General features: G+C 43.9%; 1 protein-coding gene across 1 annotated transcript in view; it reads right to left on the reverse strand.

Moving 5' to 3' along the window:
- SLC6A8 (solute carrier family 6 member 8) overlaps nucleotides 1-23,310 on the reverse strand; it is a 130,656-nt gene that overhangs the window by 46,952 nt on the left and 60,394 nt on the right. The window contains exon 4 of the mRNA XM_040322877.1: nucleotides 10,968-11,100. Within this exon, the coding sequence (XP_040178811.1) occupies nucleotides 10,968-11,100 (133 nt within the window). The remainder of the gene's footprint in view (nucleotides 1-10,967; nucleotides 11,101-23,310) is intronic.

Raw genomic sequence — 23,310 nt, forward strand, 5'->3', positions numbered from 1 at the left:
CCCCGCGTAAATGACGTCCCTAACATACGGCGCATGCGCTGTCCGTGAACGTATTCCAGTGCGCATGCTCCTAATCATGTCGCAAATAGTCAATGCTTTCGACGTGAACGTAATTTACGCAAAGCCCTATTTGCGAACGACTTACGCAAACGACGTTAACGACGACGCTGTCTCGACGTCCATACTTAAAATTGGATACTCCTCATATAGCAGGAGTAACCTTACGCCGGAAAAAGCCTTACGTAAACGACATAAAAAAAAAACACGTACGTTTCTGAATCGACGTATCTAGCTCATTTGCATATTCCACGCCGAAATCAACGGAAGCGCCACCTAGCGGCCAGTGTAAATATGCACCCCAAGATACGACGGCGTAAGAGACTTACGTCGGTCGTATCTTAGCAAAATTCCGGCGTATCTTGCTTTCTGAATACAGAAAAAAGATACGCCGGCGCATCCTAGAAGTTACACGGCGTATCAACAGATACGCAGACGTAACTTTTTACTGAATCTAGCCCATTCACTATATTACCAAAGGTATTGGGACAACTGCCTTTACACGCACATTAACTTTAATGGCATCCCAGTCTTAGTCCATAGGGTCCAATATTGAGTTGGCCCACCCTTTGCAGCTATAACAGCTTCACCTCTTCTGGGAAGGCTGTCCACAAGGTTTAGGAGGGTGTCTATGGGAATGTTTGGCCATTCTTCCAGAAGTGTATTTGTGAGGTCAGACACTGGTGTTGGACAAGAAGGCCTGGCTCACTGTCTCCGCTCTAATTCATCCCAAAGGTGTTCTATCTGGTTGAGGCCAGTCAAGTTCCTCCACCCTAAACTCAATCATCCATGTCTTTATGGACCTTGCTTTGTGCGCTGGTCCAAATCATTTGGTGGCTGTGGGGTTATTTTCCAGGGGTTGGGCTTGGCCCCTTAGTTCTAGTGAAGGGAACTCTTAAGCCTTCGTACACATGGTACAATTTTTGGCCAACCAAGCGTAAGCTATAAGCCCAAAGGTGTTCTATTGGGTTGAAGTCAGGCTAAGTTCCTCCATCCCAAACTCGCTCGCCCATGTCTTGCTTTGTGCACTGGTCCAAATAATTTGGTGGAGGGGGGATTATGGTGTGGGGTTGTTTTTCAGGGGTTGGGCTTGGCCTCTTAGTTCCAGTAAAGGGAACTCTTAAGGCGTCAGCATACCAAGACAGTTTGGACAATTTCATGCTCCCAACTATGTGGGAACAGTTTGGGGATGGCCCCTTCCTGTTCCAACATGACTGTGCTCCAGTTCACAAATCAAGGTTCATAAAGACATGAATAAGCGAGTTTAGTGTGGAGGAACTTGACTGGCCTGCACAGATTCCTGACCTGAATGGGGACTGCGAGCCAGGCCTTGTCTCCAACATCAGTGCATGACCTCACATATGCACTTCTGAAAGAATATTTAAACATTCCCATACACCCCTAAACCTTGTGGAAAGCCTTCAAAGAAGAGTTGAAGCTGTTATAGCTGCAAATGGTAGGACAACAATTTTTAAACCCCAAGGACTAAAACTGGGATGCCATTAAAGTTCATGTGCGTGTGAATGCAGGCGTCCCAATACTTTTGGTAATATAGTGTATTTACTAGCCCCTTCTCCCACTCTCCATCATGAAACATCCCCCATGGAAGAAGAGAGAGGAGAGGAGGGAAGCCAGCCAGCAGCAATGTGGGGCAGGGGGCCAACGCGGGGAAAGCCCGGGCAGTAGAGGGAATCAGCACCGCATGTGGTGATTAGGGTGTGCCCAGGCACACCTGGCACACGTCCATGCTAACAAAATATCTTGTGACCCTGCCAAAGTTCAAATGAGCCAGCACGGTGGCTAAGTGGTTGGCACTTCTGCCTAGCAGAACTAGGGTTGTCAGTTTGAATCCCAACCACGGCACTACCTACCTGGAGTTTGCATGTTCTCCCTGTGCCTGCCTGTTTTCTCTGGGTGTTCAGTTTTTTTCCCACACTAAGTATCACTAAGCACCAGTGCTTCTGCTTGGAATGAAAGGGAGAACGTTTTATGCTCCTTGTTCTGTCTCACTTACATAGATATGTTTTCTGTATTGTATTGAACTGCATCAGGTTCATGTTGTTCAGTACTATTGTGACATTTAGTGGTAGTTTTTATCAGGCACTGCGACTTGTTTACTATGGGATTTTGGTTTCTCCCTCTGTCCTTCCCTCTTGTTTAGTGCTAGTTAGGTCAGTTCTAGCTAGACCTTCCCCGTTTCTTGCATGTTCCCTCAGTCAGTGTTAATACTTTTGCAGAGACGGGGCATAGGAAAGTCATTGTCTTATTACATTCCTAAGACTGGAAAAACTCTGTACTGCCATCAGCTAAGGTAGAAGTGTGTTGGATATTGAAGTGGAGCTGCCTATTGATGGTGTTGAGTCATAAAGAGACCATTCACCCGGGACAGACTGGGTCTAAGGAGGTCAATACATAAAACGTATTTGGAACAGAACCCTCCATCCCCCATAGCTGGAAGTACCTAGGGATTTCTATGTGTTTCCAATGGCTGAACAGAGCAGCATGAGAAATTAAGGCAAGCTATGGACTGCCAATGAAGTAAACCTGTTCACTATAAACTAACATTAGTACATCGCACCATAGCATAAACCAGGGGTAGGCAACCTCGGCCCACCAGCTGGGGTGAAATTACAAATCCCATCATGCCTCTAGGAGTCATGCCTGTGATTGTCAGGGTCTTGCAATGTCTCATGGGGCTTGCAGTTGGAGGGCCGAGGTTGCCTACCCCTGGTCTAGACTAGGGTGACCACGTGTCCCGGATTGCCCGGGAAAGTCCCGCATTTTGCAGGTCTGTCCCGAGCACATTTATTCCAGGACAATACAGTGTCCTGGAATGAAACTGACACATCCACCCCCCAGGGCCAATCTGATGACCCCAAAAAAGGCCACCACATCACCGCTTTACTACCTGACAGTACTTGTCCTGGCCGGGATTGTCTGGAGGAGCACAATCCCGCCCCCTGCTTGTGATTGGAGAAATTATAAATCCCGCCTCTTGTATCCAATCACTGTGCTGTGATTCGTTACAGCACAAGCTGATTTTTGGGAAGGGAGGGTGTCCCTGAATGGTAGTTTGGAAATGTGGTCACCCTAGTCTAGACAGAGGGCAAAATCTAACTCTTGTCTAAAGAAGGCTTCAGCTGTCCATCGAAGGAAGATGTCTCAACCGGAACGTTGAATGATGAGACATCTGTCTACCATAGAATCCCTGGAAATTCCTGTGATCATGAATGATAGGGAAATTTTGATTGCTAAAAGAAATTTTTTAGCCTAAACTCGAAGTATAAAATACAGGATCTCCGTTCTAAAAAAGAAAAAGGAAAGCCCAATCTGAGCATCTCAGCTCGATAACAAACTCTTTGGATTAGGCTTTTCATTAATACTGGAATCCCTGTTTCAGGCACCTGCTGCTTATGTATTTGTCCCAGGACATGCTCTTATGCCACCAGTACGGCCCCTCAAGGAAGATGGGACAGAAGATTGGACAAAGGGCGGCAATGACAGTTCAAGGGCAAAGCCATCCAAGCCTCCGCTGTGTGGGCTGATTCATTCCTCTTCATTGTTAGACCGTTGCTGAGCAATTGGACAAGTTTCCATTCTTCCCCTAAGTTAAAGGGAAAGTCTCAGTTCCGACAACGATTGGTAAAAACTTCAAGGAATACATCTGTGTCTCTTCAACAACCGTCAATCAAGTTCAGCCTTTCTCAACTTTTCAACAAAGAGGAACCCTTGAAATAACTTTCCAGTCTCAGGGAACCCTTGGTAAAAATGACTATGTCTACAACTAATGTTACATTAGTGTGATGGTCATTGGGAAGAATGCCCCTTACACTTGGGGTCATTGGGAAGAATGCTCCTCACACTTGTGGTCATTGGGAAGAATGCTCCTCACACTTGTGGTCATTGGGAAGAATGTTGCTTACACTTGTGGTCATTGCGAAGAATGCTCCTTACACTTGTGGTCATTGGGAAGAATGCTCCTTACACTTGTGGTCATTGGGAAGAATGCTTCTTACACTTGTGGTCATTGGGAAGAATGCTCCTTACACTTGTGGTCATTGGGAAGAATGCCCCTCACACTTGTGGTCATTGGGAAGAATGCTCCTTACACTTGTGGTCATTGGGAAGAATGCTTCTTACCCTTGTGGTCATTGGGAAAAATTACCCCCTCACCTTACAGATGGCTAAAAAGATCAATGGTGTCAGAGGCAGTGGCGGCTGGTGCTAAAAAAAAAAAGAATCTGAAAAAAAAAACCATCAAACGCTGCCACTGTGCCCACCAAATGCTGCGACTGTGTCCACCAAATGCTGTGACTGTGCCCACCAAATGCTGCGACTGTGCCATCATATGCTGGCAGTGTGCCATGTGCCCAATGCTCGCTACCACTCATTACTAATCTGTGGATTGCTCCTCAACTACGCTTCTGCTTGATCCCAACCTGCAACCCTTTTTATGACCTTTGGCTTGTTTACTGACTATGCTTCTGCTTGATTCCTACCTGCAACCCTTTTTTACGACCTTTGGCTTGTTTACTGACTATGCTTCTGCTTGATACCTACCTGCTATATATGCTACTGGACCCTGGCTTGCTCACCTCCTGGTGGGGACAATCCTGAGGACCTCAACCTTTTACTAACACGCACCAAAACCCATCTTTAACATTAGGAGCTCTGGTAAATGCCGGTTAATGATTAGACCCTGACCTTGGGTGAGCCAGTGTTATCTTCCAGGGTAATGTGCTTGTATACAGCTTATATCTTGCTGGTCCCTCTACTACTATAGCTACTGGTCTCCGAGCCTGACCATGACACTTATTTACTTTACTAAAAACATTCTTACAATTTTATTTAGTTCTGGCTATTATAAATAAAGAAAATATGTACCGTATATAGGAGCTGCTCAGGGGCCTAAAAGGATTGTTATTTAGGGGAAAAGACTCACCAAAGCCCTGTTTCTTTGATCTCTTTGGAGAAGTCGCCCTTTGAATATATAATGATTATTTGTAACATAAGATTTTATAAAGTACATTTATCCAATTAATAAATCAGCGTCCAGCACTCTTAAGAACCTCATTCTAAATTGGGTTTTTAATGTCATCTTGAGCTCTGACTTGACAATGATCCATTTGATACCATAATCTGGTATGTACTGTATATTCCAAGTCCTTTGCTGTCAAATAGTATAAATCATTGACTGGAATTTTCCATCACAGAAGCTCCTCCACCATTTGGCTGGTAGGAGGAAGTTGCGTCCAAAGTTCTCCCAGGTAACTCCCTTCCCGCTGGAAAGACCCATCATTAATGACTATCACCGTGTCTGTAGAGCCATAGTTGTTATGGCATGGGTCATAAAATCCCGAAACTTTGAATGACAAGCTGGGCTGAATTCTGGCTATATCTATCTAAATTATTTTATTGACTTGGCTTATCACACTACTAGTTATGAGTTTGTTCCTAAGGTCAGCTTGGTTTGTTTTTTTACAGAAAGCCAGTTTTAACTTGGCCAATGTTGGAATTTGAACATTAAGTCTTAAACAAACTACAATAAAAAGAAAAAAATAGTAAGAGGTGGAACTAGGACACATGTTCTCAACCGTTTTACCATGTAAGTAACCCTGAAATAACTTTTAAGTAACAGTTTAACAATACTTTACTATTTGCAGCTTACAGTACACTAGCATAAACAGTAAATTGTAGATATAAGAATAAATAAAATAATATAAAATGTGGCATACTTACCATATTTAACAACCAAGGCTGCTCTATTTGACAATATTTTCAGTAATAATAATAATGAAATTAAACATATAATTAAAATGACCTGAAAAAGGAAAGCAGACAGTCAGTGGCATGTCTCTTTATGCTGGTGGTCAGTGGGGAAGAGCCTCATACCCTGGTGGTCAATGAGAAGAATGATACTTACACGAGTGATCAGCGGAGAAGGATCTTATTCCACTAGTGGTCTGTGAAGAAGGATGTCATTCCACTAGTGGTCAGTAGAGAAGGACATCATTCCACAGATGGTCAGTGAAGAAGGATGTCATTCCATTAGTGGTCAATGGAGAAGGATGTAATTCCACTAGTGATCAGCAGAGAAGGACGTTATTCCATTGATGGTCAGTAAAGAAGGATGTCATTCCACTAGTGGTAAGTGTAGAAAGATGTCATTCCACTGATGGTCAGTGGAGAAGGACATCATTCCACTGATGGTCAGAGGAGAAGGACATCATTTCACTCATGGTCAGAGGAGAAGGACGTCATTCCACTAGTAGTCAGTGGAGAAGGACATCATTCCACTGATGGTCAGTGGAGAAGGGTGTCATTCCACTGATGGTCAGTGGAGAAGGGCGTCATTCCACTGATGGTCAGTGGAGAAGGACGTCATTCCACTGATGGTCAGAGGAGAAGGGCGTCATTCCACTGATGGTCAGTGGAGAAGGGCGTAATTCCACTGATGGTCAGAGGAGAAGGGCGTCATTCCACTGATGGTCAGTGGAGAAGGGCGTCATTCCACTGATGGTCAGTGGAGAAGGACGTCATTCCACTGATGGTCAGTGGAGAAGGGCGTCATTCCACTGATGGTCAGTGGAGAAGGACGTCATTCCACTAATGGTCAGTGGAGAAGGACGTCATTCCACTGATGGTCAGTGGAGGAGGACTTCATTCCAATGATGGTCAGTGGAGAAGGACATCATTCCACTGATGGTCAGTGGAGAAAGACCTTATTCCACTGGTGGTCAGTAGGGAAGAATGATACGTACACTGAAGGCCAGTGGAGAAAGTCTCCACTTTATTGGTGGTCAATGGAAAGAATGGTACTTACGCTGAAGGTCAGTGCAATAGCGCTTTATTCCACTGTTCCTTATTGAAAGGCACTTATTTTTAAACTTTTTTACTTACATTTACACTGGCCCCCTTACAGATAGCCAAAAAGGTAATTGATTTCAACAGTTACTTATTGGAAAAGCAAAAATTGTTCTTGCAAAAGGAACCCCATAGCAGGAGGAACCTTGGTTGAGAGGCTGGAATAGGGTATTGTTACCAGGACTGAAAATTAAGGACAATCCAAAATTTTGAGTTGCCTGAGGAGCAATGGGGAATTTTTCCAATTGGGACATTTGTTTTCGCAAACAATTGTTTAGTCTGTGATTTCCCCTGTTCTAAAATGATTTCTTGTTGGCTCTGCAGGGCAGGAAGTCTTAAATGGGACACAAATAGAAAATTTGTTTTAGTAAATCTGTATATTAATTGCAAACATTACCTGTTGATCCTACCAGAAACCCAGTGAGTTGGCTTTGCCTCTACTGGCAGTTAGCATTGTTCCTAGGTCTCTCTGTGGACTAAAAAACACCTTACCAATATGTAATAAAAATATGGAAGGGGGTGTTTTAAAGTCATGTGGTACTGTTCCTGCATAGATACAGTACAGTGAGTGTTGTCACCTAGGTCAGGTTTAGGAGTGTGTCTATGGGAATGTTTGACCATTCTTCCAGAAGCGCATTTGTGAGGTCAGGTACTGATGTTGGAAGAGAAGGCCTGGCTCGCAGTCTCTGCTCTAATTCATCTCAAAGATGTTCTATCGGGTTGAGGTCAAGACTGTCAAGGCCAGTCAAGTTCCTCCACCCCAAACTCACTCATCCATGTCTTTATGGACCTTGCTTTGGTCCAAATCATTTAGTGGAGGGGGGATTATGGTGTTTGGTTTGGCCCCTTAATTCCAATGAAGGTAACGCTTAAAGTGGATGTAAACCCGATTCATGAAATTTGAGCTGGGCACATATATCTGCCATATTTTGTCCCGTAGCTGTCTCCTGCTCCGTTCTCCTGTTATCAGTCTGATAACTCCTGACAAGTTCTCTGTCGCATATGATAAAACCAGCTGGAGTTTTGCGTTGGGGGAGGACGCTATAAATAAATTTGCACAGAGCTGAACTATTCAAGGGACAGAGCTGAAAGTCTCTACCTATGAGGAGAGGGGGTGTGGGCCTTTCCTCCAATCAGCTGTCTTAACTGTATGCCCAGGCTTCACTGCAGTGCTAACCAGGAAGAGAAAATCTCCTAACACAATGTGCACATTCCAATCAGAATATAAGGATGAAGACAGCAGATATGCATGTAAAACCTATGTAGGGAGTCTCCTCTCTGTGTATCATCTGAGGCTGTTTACTTCAATGGGTATATGTGAGGGTTTACATCCACTTTAAGGTGTCACCATACCATGACATTTTGGACAATTTCATGCTCCCAACTTTGTTGGAACAGTTTGGGGATGGCCCCTTCCTGTTCCAATTTGACTGTGCATCAGTACACAAAGCAAAATCCATAAAGACATGGATGAGCGAGTTTGGGGTGGAGGAACTTGAATGGCTTGCACAGAGTCCTGACCTCAACCTGATAGAAAACCTTTGGGATGAATGGGAGACTGCAAACCAGGCCTTCTCGTCAAACACTAGTGCCCGACCTCACAAACATTCCCATAGACACACTCCTAAACCTTGTGGACAGCCTTCCCAGAAGAGTTGAAGCTGTTATAGCTGCAAAGGGTGGGCCAACTCAATAGTGGACCCTACGGACTAAGACTGGAATGCCATTAAAGTGCGTGTAAAGGCAGGTGTCCCAATACTTTTGACAATATAGTGTAGACTTGTCTTTTTCTCAGCACTTTTGATTTTTACAGGCTGATTTATAACTGTGAATTATGTGAAGTGGGTGTACCCATATAGGAATAGAAAGAAATGTAAAGCTTCAAAAACTGTTGAAAACATATTTATTTTGTCATTTTTCCATGTGCAGTTGAATGCGCCAGCCTTTCATAAAGTGTGATGAACACAGGCTCGCCTCTGTCCAGCCATTCGCTTCAATCGCTGTCTTGTTTTGGTCTCTCAGAAGCGAGCTCGTCACGGGAGCCCACCCTCGCTTGCTGGTCGTAGGTGGAAAGTTACAGAAAGAATGGCTGTTCTGACCTTACTATTCCAAAGGTTAACATGATGCTTGTCGAAGAGTTCCCGGGCCTACTCACAGCAGAGGAAGGCTCTTCATCCGCATTATTCATCGCAGAAGTTCGTTTTAATAGGGCTCATTTACATGTTTGACCCTGCCTGCTGCCCCCTCTGAAAAAATAATCTGCAGTGGATTGCCTTCAGAAGCATAGAGTTGATATGTCGCCTCCTCACCTCCTGTGTTAACCACTGAATGCCAGCCACGGCATGCAGCGCAATTGTGGCATGGCCTCCATTTACTTGGGTCCCTTTTAGTGGTGGTACTGCTTGCCGAATGCGACTTGTTATCAGACTTTTGGCAGTGTGTACTGACATGTACGTTAGCCATGTTGCCTTGTGGCTCAGTGGTCAGAGGGCGGCAAAACCTTGGCTTATCCACCTTTTTTTATACCGCCCCTTGACTGCACATTTAAACATGAGTGAAGAATGGGTTTCCTGAGCATTGAACAATTTCTGCCCCTTAGCCAAGTTATCACTGACACCAAAGAGTTTTTCGGCTATCTGTAAGAGGAAATTCTTCCCAATGTCCATTAATATAATGGGACCCTTCTCTACTGACCGCCAATGTTAGTGGGCCATTCCTACACAAACCATCAATCCAATGGGATCATTATTTACTGACCATCAATGTAAGAGGGCATTTCACTAACCACCAATGTAAGAGGGCACTTTACTAACCACCAATGTAAGGGAGAACTTTACTGACCACCAATGTAAGAGGGCACTTCACTAACCACGAATGTAAGAGAGAACTTTACTGACCACCAATGTAAGAGGGGACTTCATTGACCATCAATGTAGGAGGGCACTTCATTGACCATCAATGTAGGAGGGCACTTCATTGACCATCAATGTAGGAGGGCACTTCATTGACCATCAACGTAGGAGGGCACTTTATTGACCATCAATGAAAGAGGGCACTTCATTGACAATCAATGTAAGAGGCACTTCATTGACCATCAATTAGGAGGGCACTTTATTGACCATCAATGAAAGAGGGCACTTCATTGACCATCAACGAAAGAGGGCACTTCATTGACCATCAATGTAAGAGGGCACTTCATTGACCATCAATGTAAGAAGGCACTTCTTTGACCATCAACGTAAAAGAGGGCACTTTATTGACCATCAATGAAAGAGGGCACTTCACTGACCATCAACGTAAGAAGGCACTTCTTTGACCATCAACGAAATAGGGCACTTCATTGACCATTAACGTAAGAGGGCACTTCATTGACCATCAATGTAAGAGGGCACTTCATTGACCATCAATGTAAGAGGGCACTTCATTGACCATCAATGAAAGAGGGCACTTCACTGACCATCAACGTAAGAAGGCACTCCTTTGACCATCAACGAAATAGGGCACTTCATTGACCATCAACGTAAGAGGGCACTTCATTGACCATCAATGTAAGAGGGCACTTCATTGACCATCAATGTAAGAGGGCACTTTACTGACCAGCAGTGCAGAAGGGTATTTTGCTCACCACCAAAGTGAGGGGGCACTTTTCTGCTGTATTTATTTTTATTCTTATACCTGAAAATGATTTTGTTGTAAGGAGCAGCCCTTAAAGTCAAATATTTATTTTCTATTAATACTTATATCCATAATTTACTGTTCACGTTAATTTACCATGAGTGGTAGATATAATAATTATTGGCAGGGGTTTACTGAGCCTTGAAGGTTATTTCAAGGGTTCCTCCATGTTAAAAAAGGATACGATAAAGTGCAGAGCGCAATCACCAATAGTAATCCGTCTACTATAACCGGGTCATCATTGCATTTGGGTTGAAGAGGGCTTGACCATCATTTTGATCATCATCATTGTCATGAGCATCATTCTATCATATACACAAACTTATAAATGTTATTGCCCCTTTAAAATTCAACATCCCCATGCGTCTTACCTTTCCAGTAGATTTGACTCCCTTCCAGACACAGAAATAAACCAGCGTCCAGCAAAATAGCAAGCACAGCAGCAACTCCCAGTTTATAGAGCCCAAATCGTCCAGGCCGGAGGAAAGTCTCAGCACTTTGTTCCTGGAAGAGTGAATGCACTGAGCAAATCTGGATCACACTGAGAAGATACACAACCTTATGTTAGTCCATAAGGGACACTCAATGGTGGGTCTAGTAAGATGTGGTACATGGACAGGAAGGAAAAGGGACAGACAGAGGATATATTTGAAATTTTTTCTTGTTGTTTCAAGTGTCAAACCTGTGTCTATTCTATCTAGGCCATTGACTAAGACTTACAACATCAACATGTTGTTTCAGTTTTTGGGTGGGCACTAGATGGAAAAACATGCTGGCTTCTTACATCTCCAGGTGGGACAAATTACAGGAGGCAGGTAGTCAACGGCCCTTCAAATTTTCTGCTGGTGCCAAACTTTTGAGGTTTTATCTAATTGTTTTCAATAGAGCTGGCTCCTAAAAAAAAAAAAAAAAATTCTGGCCCCAGGATTGGACAGACTGGCTCCTGAATGCCATATTATTTTGTTCACACTGTTTTAAGGAGACCCTGCCACCTTGCCCATTCTTTAAAACCGTCCAACCTAGATTTAAGCAATGAATTCTGGAGAAGGTTACATCAGGGCTGTCTTAATGAGAGGGCACAGCTGGGCACTGCCCAGGGGCCCCAGCTGCATGGGGGACCCCTGCCCTTTTCTCCAAAGGAGCTGGTTCTTGAGCCCGGGCTGCCCCTCTACATCCCAGATTTTCCCCCAGAACTCTGACCCCTCTACACCCTAGATATCTCCCCAGAACTCTGACCCCTCTACACCCTAGATATCCCCCCAGGACTCTGACCCCTCTACACCCCAGATATTCCCCCAGCACTCTGACCCCTCTACACCCTAGATATCCTCCCAGCACTCTGACCCCTCTACACTCTAGAGATCCCCCCCAGAACTCTGACCCCTCTACACCCCAGATATCCCCCCAGCAGTCTGACCCCTCTACACCCTAGATATCCCCCCAGCACCCTGACCCCTCTACACCCTAGATATCCTCCCAGCACTCTGACCCCTCTACACCCTAGATATCCCCCCAGCAGTCTGACCCCTCTACAACCCTAGATTTCCCCTCAGCACTCTGACCCCTCTACACCCCAGATATCCCCCCAGCACTCTGACCCCTCTACACCATAGATAGCCCCTACCTCCTACCTACTTGATTTCTGTTTACCTAGACTGTCTCCATTGTAGGGGCCTCAGGGCATTACTTTGCCCAGGGGCCCATGATGCTATTAAGACGGCCCTGGGTTACATGCTTCCCCCCTACCCAGAAGCCTATGACCATGGCTTTAATAAAAGAGGGTGAGTGCTGTATAGTTGAGTATACCTGGGTTAGTAGGTGAGCTTTAAAGAAGCCCTGCAACTTAAATTGAGTGGGCATAGTGACGTGTTCGCTTTAAGATGGCCACACATGAGTAGTGTTAAGTCTGCCATACATGGCTCAAGGTTTGGGCAATTCTTGCTAAATTGGTTAAAAATTGGAGCTGTGGGTGGCTCTGTTGCCACCACTCCCGCTCAACAAAAAGTCAAAATTGTTGGCCGAACAATGGCTGCATCCAAACAGATCCAGTCACTCTTCGGATATTCTGACATCTACAGGTCTGAATACACATAGCTGACAGTAGAGGATTCTTTATCCATGTTGTTTAGCATGAATGACAGAATCTACTGGAAATCTTTGGTTTACTTTGTTCAGCATGGGCTAGCCTTAGGGTCTACCTAAATGAATGTAAGCTGAAGAATTTGTTTTTATAGGCACTCATACGACATAATTGTTGGTAAATCCCAAGCGGAATGCCCAGAGATTGTACAATCAGAGTCTAACATATCAGCTTTACAAAGGTTTCTCTGCTAGAAGGCCATCAAGGGATTTCACATTTGAACTTTTAAAATTGTTTATACAATCTCTATAGAGAATTATTTGTCTTTAGTGTGAGAATTCAGTGGAACTGGAAAAACAACTCCTCTCTGGGATTCCCGCGGGATGTAAGGAACCAGCATGTGATTCAACTGGCCAGCAGCCACTTAGGACTAATACGTATGTTTTATATATCCATGCCTTGAAAATGGAATTTCCACTAATACTCGTCTACTTCTGTATTTATTTGCAAAATTTACCAAACGGCTTCTTAAGTTTCTTTTGTGATTGTGAACTCCACGGAAACAATGGTGCTAAGTGAAAGACTATCCATTATGACCACAGACTGCACGGTTTTTGTGTTTGTGCCAATGAATATGAACAATTAAGAAAACATTGACTTGCATTGCTAGTGCTTTTAACAGAATTGTATTGGTGTAGCTCTGATTTATATATATATATATATATATATATATATTTAAAAAAGTCAGTGTTTTTGTAATGGTATTTTCTAAAAATGGAAGGTAGTGTCCTTGGATGGGATTTTGTAAGCCTCGTACACACGATCGGACTTCCATCGGACTTTTCCGTGGATTTTTGTCCAAAGGGGCGTTGGCCGTGAACTTGTTCTGCATACAGACGGCAGAACTTTTTCAGCCGACATACACGAAACGACGTTGTTTTTCAGCTCTTTAGCGCCACCCTTTGGGCAATTTCTGCTAATGTTGTCTGATGGTTCTGAGCATGCGTGTTTGTACTTTGGATTTTAGTCTGACGGATTAGGCCCCGTACAGACGACCGAACATGTCTGCTGAAACTGGTCCGCGGACCAGTTTCAGCAGACATGTTCGGTCGTCTGTACAGCCGAGGGGACAAGATTCCAGCGTACATTTGCCCGCCAGACCTTTTTCGAGCGGGCAAATATTTCTAAACATGTTTAGAAACATGCCCGCTGGAATCCTGTCCGTCGGACATGTTCGGTCGTCTGTACAGACCTACCGTACATGTCCGAGCGGCCGCCATCCCTCGCATGCGTCGAATGACTTTGACGCATGCGTGGAAGCATTGAACTGCCAGGGCCGCGCACGTCGCCGCGTCATCGTCGTGGCGACGGCGCGGCCTCGTCGCCGCGTATCGAGTACGCGCGGATTTCTGTATGATGGTGTGTACAGCCATCATACAGAAATCTCCGGGCAGACATGTACGCTGAAAACGGTCCGGCGGACCGTTTTCATCGTACATGTTTGCTCGTCTGTACGGGGCCTTAGTGTGCACGCGATCGGATAATCCGACGGAACACATTTGTTGTCGGACAATTTGAAAGTATGCACGGGCAACATTTGTTGTTGGAAATTCCGACAACAATTGTCCGATGAAGCTTAAGACGGTCGGAATATCGGACAAAACACATCCGTCTGACAATTGTTGTCGGAATATCCGATCGTTTGTACGGGTCTTTACTCAGCAGTGCTGACACATGTCTTCTGTTTGTTTTTATGGACACAGAAGTAGTTTTTTTTTTTTTTTTAAATAAGTGGAAGAATTATTTTTAAAGAGGAACTGCTTTTTTTTCCAGCCAAGGTTATATTGTAAAATAATAAAATAAATCAGAGCATGTTTGATAATAGGAAAATCAGAAAGCAAGACACCATCAATGAAACGGATTATGATTGTAGCAGGGTTTTTTTTGTTGTTTTATTTTTTTATTTTTACAATAAATGTATGTAATGGCAAGGAGGGCAGTGGTGTGCTTGGAGGGTCTATTGATGCTGGCTGTTGGGGAATCTATTGTTTCTGGTGAAGGTCTATTTTTGCTGGGGATGTTTATTGTTCCTGGTGGGGTTGTCTTATGTTGCTGGTGGGGGGGTTATTTGTTGCTGGCTGTTGGGGAATCTATTGTTGCTGGTGGGGATCTATTTTTGTGCGGAGGTCTATTACTGCTGGGGAGGTCTATTGTTGCTGGTAGGGTTGTCTTATGTTGCTATGGGGGTCAACTATTGCTGGGAGGGATACATTGTTGAGGGAGAGGTCTACAGTATTGTTGCTGGCTCCTGCAGGGTCTATTGATGGCTACTGGGAGATCTGGGGTGGTATTTGTTGCGGGGGGGGGGGGGGGAATTGTCGCTGGGGGGGAGTCTATTGTTGTGTGGGGGATATTTTGTAGAATGAGTGGGGTCTATCATTTGTGTGGGGGGGGGGGGTCTACTGTTGCTCACTGGAGGGGATTTTACTGTCTTTCTCAGTGGCGGTCCGTCCATAGAGGGCGCTGGAGCGCCGCCCCCTCTGGCTCTCACCGCCACTGAGTCTAATAACATAGATTCATGCATTGCACGAATCTATGTTATTATCGCCGCTGCCGCTGTTCTATTCAGATGGCCGGACATGAGCGCCGACCATCTGAATAGAACAGCGGCAGCGGCGATAATAACATAGATTGGTTGGCTGTACGGAAGATTGGTTGGCTCTGATAGGCTTTTCCGAGTACAGCCCTCGGGTCTCGGAAGCTTATACAAGGAACGCACTAGGGATGCGCTCCTTGTATAAGACTGATAGGCGTCTCAGCCAATCAGGTTGGCCTATTCTGGCTACCGGTAACCTGATTGGCTGAGATGCCTGTCAGTCATCGAGGGCGGTAGAAGACATTGAGGGACGTGGATGGCTGACTCCAGTAAAGGTAAGTGCCGGGCGGGGGGGGGGGGGGGTAAAGGGGCACTTTACAGGGCACAGCGGTGATATCAATGGGCATTGTGGCGAAAAATAGGCACAGTGGGGACAATTAAAGAGCACAGCGGTGACAATTAAAAGGCACAGCGGTGACAATTAAAGGGCACAGCGGTGACAATTTAAAGGCACAGTGGTGACAATTGATGGCACACTGGCTGCGTTTGATGGCATGGCACAGTGGTGCGAATTGATGGCACAGTGGCTGCGTTTGATGGCATGGCACAGTGGTGACAATTAATGGCACAGTGGCTGCGTTTGATGGCATGGCACAGTGGTGACAATTGATGGCACAGTGGCTGCATTTGATGGGCACAGTGAGGCTGCAATTTTTTTTTTCATTTGCGCCCCCCCAAAAATGTTTTGCACCAGCCGCCACTGGTCTTTCTTATTATCATTAATAAATTCCATGCAAATCACTTAGTAGCTCAAAATGATACTTGGTTCCGTATTCTCTAAAAGGGGTGGTACTGGGAGGTGGATAGGTGGTGGAACCAAGGGATGGTGCTCAGAGGTGGGTAGGAAGCAGAAACAAGGGATGGCTCACAAGGGGGGAGTTTCTGCACCTATTCTCTGAGAAGAAAAGTCCTGGATTGTAGTAATTTGAATCTTCTCTTTTGATCTTTTATAAAAGTGCAGCCCGGAAGGGGTATCTTTGATTTTGGACTATTTTCTTGTATTCTTACCCTGTCAAAGCAGAAGTTTCAGCATGAGGTTGAAACGGAACCTTGGCAACCCTGGACTTTTAGACTCAGCCAACTCCAGCGCTGATGCTTACAATGGAACGAGTGTGGGTGCCAAGGCCTCACCTCTTTATGTGCACAATGATGTTGTGTTGATGTGAGAAAAGGGCTGCCAAACCCACGAAGCAGTATTGCAGCAGTGAGCTATGGCATGTCCTCCAGATCAGATGTGGTCTACATTGAAATTGGTCACATGACCACCGCTTTTATGGACAAAAATAGGAAAATGTGTGTTTTTTTTTAATGACCAGGCAATTTTTTTGCAATACTGCACTGCCTTATTAGAACTGACAATTGTGTGGTCGCGCGACGCTGTACCCAGATAGAATTGATGTCCTTTTTTCCCCACAAATAGAGTTTTATTTTGGTGGTATTTTATCACCTCTGCAGTTTTTAGTTTTTGTGCTATAAACAAAAAATGAATGATAATTAAAAAATAAAAATAAAAATTCTGCTATAAAACATACCCAATAAAAAATAAAAAATAAACAAATTTCTTCATCAATTTAGGCCAATATGTATTCTGCTACATGTTTTTGGTAAAAAAAAATCCCCAAAAATGTATATTGATTGGTTTGCGCAAAAAAAATCGCATCTACAAACTATGGAATATTTTTATGGCATTTTTTTTTATTTATTTTTTACTAGTAATGGTGGCCATCAGTGATTTTTAGCGGGACTGCGACATTGCGGTGGACAAATCAGACACCTAACTGACGCTTTTGAATTATTTTTTTTGATATACCAGTGACATTATTACAGTAATCAGTGCTAAAAATATGCTGTTCTTATGACACTGGCAGGGAAGGGGTTAACATCAGGGGTGATCAAAGGGTTAAATGTGTCCCTAGGAGGTGCTTGCTAACTGTGTATGGGATGCTCTGACTCGGTGAAGACAGAGACCCGTGTTCCTGCTTACAAGATCTCTGGGCCATATTCTCCTAGATTTCCCGCGGGCGGCGCGTAAGCCATTTACACTCCGCCGCCCCAACCTACAGGAGCAAGTGCTGTATTCCCCAAACACTTGCTCCGTAGTTTGGGGCGGCATAGTGTAAATGGCCCGGCGTAGCCACGCGTATCTCCAAGGGGGCGGCTTCTATTTAAATTAAGCGCGCCCCCGATTCTAACGAACTGCGCATGCGCCAGGCTTAAAATAGCCCAGAGCGCATGCTCCAGTTCTCGGCGTAAAACGTCAATGACGCCGACGTGTGCGTCATTGACGTAAAGTCGTATTCAAGAACGACTTAGGGAAACGACGTAGCCGACGGAAAAACACGACGCGGACCCGACGCCATACTTAACATGGCCTACGTGGGACTTGCGTAAACGTACCCCTCATATAGCAGGGGTAAGTTTACGCTTACACAAACGACGTTAGCGACGGTTACGCGACGCGAATTCGTTCGGGAATCGGCGTATCAGGCTCAATTGCATAAACAAATGAGACCTGAACGTAAACGCCATCTAGCGGCGGGCGGAGTAATTACATTTAAGATCCGACAGTGTAAGTGACTTACACATGGCGGATCTTAAGTGTATCTATGCGAAAATGATTAAAAGAATCAGTCGCATAGATACACAGGCCAAAAAAGAGAGATACGGTGGAGTATCCTGAGATACTCCATCGTATCCTTACTCAGAATATGGCCCCCTATCTTCTCCCCTGTCAGGTCTGCCTTCTTTACATAGGCAGACCGCCGTCCTGCCTCTCTTGGAAATGATCGCAGGTGGCCAGAGAACATCGAGTCCGCCGGACCTGCTGATTGGCTCCCCCTCTGTCCAAATCAGCGCGCGATTGTGCCCCCATCAACGTGTGCGCGCTCCCTAGTGGCTATTGCATGAAATGACGTGCAGGTACGTGGTTTCGCACAATAGACCGGACCCGACGCAGTACATGTACGTTAGGCGGTCGGCAAGTGGTTAGGTACTTTTTTTCATTTGTAGAATAGGAGCTTTATTGCTAGTAACAGACACTTCAAAACTGAAATGTCCCTAAAAAAAGCTTTGCTGATCAACAGTTTTATCTTTCTCTGGAAACTCAAATAGGGGGTCAGTTATCAGCTCTGAGCTCGGGGCAGGAGACAGGTCAGCTTTCAAGAAGGCCGGACACTGAGTTGATAGTTTCGTTCTGACAGGGAGAGAATACAACTATATACCAGCAAACACACCCATCCCTGACCGGTAAGGCTGCGCTATTACAACAACTAGAGAGTGGAGATTCAGATTCTTACAAATACCCAATTAGGTTCACTCATTAATGGCAACGCCATAGGCGTGCGCACAGGGTGTGCCAGGTGTGCCTGGGCACACCCTAATCACCTTGTATGCTGCAGATGCCCCCCTGTTTAGACCTGTGATATTTCACCAAAATCCCCCTAACGGGGCTCCTAAAAAAAAAATGGAATAACGAATAAGGAAAATAAAATTGTAAATAATAAAATTGTAAATAATAATAAAAATTGTAAATAATAAAATTGTAAATAATAATAAAAAAATAAATTAAATTGGAAAAAAATAAAATCAAATTAAAAATTAGATGCCCCCCCCCCCCCGTTTAGACCCGTGATATTTCACCAAAGCCCCTTAATGGGGCTCTTAAAAAAAATCTAAAAAAATAATAAGAAAAAAATGAAATAATAATAATAATAATAAAAAAAATTGTAAAAATAAAAAATGAAATTGTAAAAAATAATAATAAAAAATAAAATGGTAAGGATGAAAACTACTGACATTGTCCTCCACCCCACTGACATTAAACTCTGCCCTGCTGACATCGTCAACTGCTCTACTGACACCGGCAGTATATACTGTACACCCATGCACAGGCATATGTGTTTGAGCTTTGGGGTGCACACCCTAATACAATAGGCTGTGCACACCTATGGGCAAGGCAGATTCCCAAGGCCCCTTATAATTTTTTTAGATCTGTTTTTCAGGTTAATACATGGTTTTATTTCTGATAAATGGGGACCACACAAACGGTGCCGCATTGTAATGCTCAATTTCACATTGCTTTCTTGCATTGGTAAAGCAGTTAGCCTTCAGTACATGACTCCATTGTGTTATCATTGTCTATGTCCACCCTCTCCAATCCATATATCTACTAGGTTGCCCTCAGCAAAGCACTGAAAGCTTGCTTTGGATTTTGGGAGCAGTGATTTGGTTTATGCCCTTGCATCTACATTAGATTAAGGCTTACCTGTAGGTGCAAGAAATATCTCCTTAACCTACACGAAAACAGACACCGATGTCTATGGCGCGCATGCGCAGACGCACTGAGCGTGCCGTTTTTGTGAATGGGATAATGTGGCGTCTTTTTGCGCATTTGCGGGGATCTGCTGGTCCCGCGCGCATTCGCGGGAGTGACGTCATCGACGCTCCGGCACAGCACGGGAGCGGCGAAAGCAGGAAGAAACACAGAGGGGACATGGCGGGGGAGGGGAACGAGCAGCGCTTCGGGGGCTTCGATTTCAGGTAAGTGCCACTAAAGAAACGGTTCAACTATGCCGTTACTTCAGGAGTCGTTCCGGGAGAATGCATGGCTCCGGCCAATCACAGCGCTGGAGCCGCAAACCCGGAAGTAACTCTGGTGGAAGAGGTCTGCGCTGTACTCGGAGGGCCGACGTTGATCAAGGGCATCATTCTGAGGTAAGTATTTCATATTGAGCTAGTATGCGATGCATACTAGCTCGTTATGCCTTTGTCTTGCAGGTTTTTTTTTCTCCCAAGGTTTACAACCTCTTTAATAAACAGCAGACAATTGCCCAGGATAGTTCTTTATTGCGCTTGGCTGGACCAAAACTGCAGGAGCTATGAGAGGGGCAGTAATGTTATTTATATGTAATTTAGTTAAGTAACTAGTTGACATTTACCTTTGCTAAGGTTGTTGACAGAGCGTGTTATGAAGAAGGGGGCTGTGCTTGGCTATTGACTCTTCCGACGAAGTCACATTTTCTAGTATGTTAAGAGGCACATTGCAAGTCAATAAAAAAATAGTTTTTGAAAATGGGAAATGTTGAAGGTAAGCATCTAATAAATACATATTATATATATGTAAATATATATATATATATATATATATATATATATATATATATATATATATATGTATTTTATGTTTTTTATCTGCTATTTTTATGTTATATCTAATTGTAGACATGTATCTAATTGTATGTACTTGAGCTATAGGTTGGCTTTACTCTTCCACTTCTATTACTATTTTTTTTTAAATAATAAGATGACATAGAAAATCGGCTACACATTTAATGTTCAGAAAACTATATCCAATTTATGACATAACCAAGAAACCAACATATGAAGAAAAAAAAGGGGTAAAGTACACATAGTCATAATAATAAAAGGGGATAGGCTGTTGTCAGGCTCACATGTTTCAGAATCATGCTAACAAGACCATCCCACCCTGCAGCTGCCAGCGAGAGGCCGTATGATCCGCTCCTGTCCCGGGTTTGCTGGGGCGCAGTGCATGGGCACACTTCCCCCACCACCGCCACTCGCTCGCAGCACTGCAAGAAAACATCATAGCAAGAGAACGGACAAAAGCACAGCAAGTGAAGTACGCTATCACATTGGGTAACTACAGTTAAATATATAAATATATCTGCATTTCTTGAATCTCACATACATGGGGAAAAATATACCTTACAAAGATTGTTCATATCAACCTTGAAGTACACCCGTAAACTGTAAAGATGGTAGGTGGGAACGGTAGGTGCTATGTTCGTTTTTTAGGGTATAGAGCAGTGATGGCGAACCTTGGCACCCCAGATGTTCTGGGAACTACATTTCCCATGATGCTCATGCACTCTGCAGTGTAGCTGAGCATCATGGGAAATGTAGTTCCAAAACATCTGGGGTGCCAAGGTTTGCCATCACTGGTATAGAGTAACATAGAAACATAGAAGGGTGACGATAGAAAAAGACCAAGTGGTCCTTTAAGTCTACCGTATTTACCCTTTTTGTCTGAGCATTGATCTAGGTCTGTCACAAGCATGTTTAAATTCACTTACTGATGGCTGAAGTACGGTGCCTTGAAAAAGTATTCACACCCCTTAAAATGTTCCACATTTTGTCATGTTACAACTAAAAATGTAAATTTATTTTATTGGGATTTTATGTGATAGACAAACACAAAGTGGCACAAAATTGTGAAGTGGAAGGAAAATGATAAATGCTTTTCAAAATGATTCTTTACAAATAAATTTGTGAAAAGTGCGGGGGGTACATTTGTATGGCGCCCCCCGAAGTCAATACTTTGTAGAACCTCTGCAATTACAGCTGCAAGTCTTTTTGGGGATGTCTCTACCAGCTTTGCACATCTAGAGAGGGACATTTTTGCCCATTCTTCTTTGTAAAATATCTCAAGCTCTGTCAGATTGGATGGAGAGCGTCTGTGAACAGCAATTTTCAAGTCTTGCCATAAATTTTCAATTGGATTTAGGTCTGGACTTTGACTGGACCATTCTAATACATGAATATGCTTTGATCTAAACCAGGGATCTCCAAACTATGGCCCTCCAGTTGTTCAGGAACTATAATTCCCATCATGCCTATTCATGTCTGTGAATGTCCGAATTTTACAATGCCTCATGGGATGTATAGTTCTGCAACAGCTGGAGGGCCGTAGTTTGGAGATCCCTGATCTAAACCATTCCATTTTAGCTCTGGCTGTATGTTTAGGGTCGTTGTCCTGCTGGAAGGTGAACCTCCGCCCCAGTCCCAAGTCTTTTGCAGACTCTAACAGGTTTTCTTTTAAGATTGCCCTGTATTTGGTCCATCCATCTTCCCATCAACTCTGACCAGCTTCCCTTGTCCCTGCTGAAGAAAAGCATCCTCACAACATGATGCTGCCACCACCATGTTTCACAGTGGGGATGGTGTGTTCAGGGTGATGTGCAGGGTTAGTTTTTCGCCACACATATCGTTTTGCTTTAAGGCCAAAAAGTTCAATTTTGGTCTCATGTGACCAGAGCACCTTCTTCCACATGTTTGCTGTGTTCCCCCCACATGGCTTCTCACAAACTGCAAACGGGACTTATTATGGCTTTCTTTCAACTATGACTTTCTTCTTGTCACTCTTCCATAAAGGGCAGATTTGTGGAGTGTACAACTAATAGTTTTCCTGTGGACAGATTCTCCCACCTGAGCTGTGTATCTCTGCAGCTCCTCCAGAGTTACCATGGGCCTCTTGGCTGCTTCTCTGATGATGATGAATGCTCTCCTTGCCCGGCCTGTCAGTTTAGGTGGACGGCCATGTCTTGGTAGATTTGCAGTTGTGCCATACTCTTTCCATTTTCGGATGATGAATTGAACAGAGCTCTGTGAGATGTTAAAAGCTTGGGATATTTTTTTTTATAACCTAACCCTGATTTAAACTTCTTCACAACTTTATCCCTGACCTGTCTGGTGTGTTCCTTGGCCTTCAGGATGCTGTTTATTCACTAAGATTCTCTAGCAAACCTCTGAGGGCTTCACAGAACAGCTTGAGATTAAATTACACACAGGTGGACTATATTTACTAATGAGATGACTTCTGAAGGCAATTGGTTCCACTACATTTTAGTTAGGGGTACCAGAGTAAAGGGGGCTGAATACAAATGCACACAACACTTTTCACATATTTATTTGTAAAACTTTTTTAAAACAATTGATCATTTTCCTTCCACTTCACAATTATGTGCCGCTTTGTGTGAGTCTATCACAAAAAAAAAAAAAACAAGAGTAAAATACATTTATGTTTTTGGTTGTAACATGACAAAATGTGAAAAATGTCAAGGGGTATGAATACTTTTTCAAGGCATTGTAAGTCTCAGCGAACATACCAATTGACTTATATATGGTTCTAAACATTCAATTTTTTTCATTAAAATAGTTCAGGGTTTTCTATGAAAGATCT

This window comes from Rana temporaria, chromosome 9 (genome assembly GCF_905171775.1).
Source record: "Rana temporaria chromosome 9, aRanTem1.1, whole genome shotgun sequence".
NCBI lineage: Eukaryota > Metazoa > Chordata > Amphibia > Anura > Ranidae > Rana > Rana temporaria.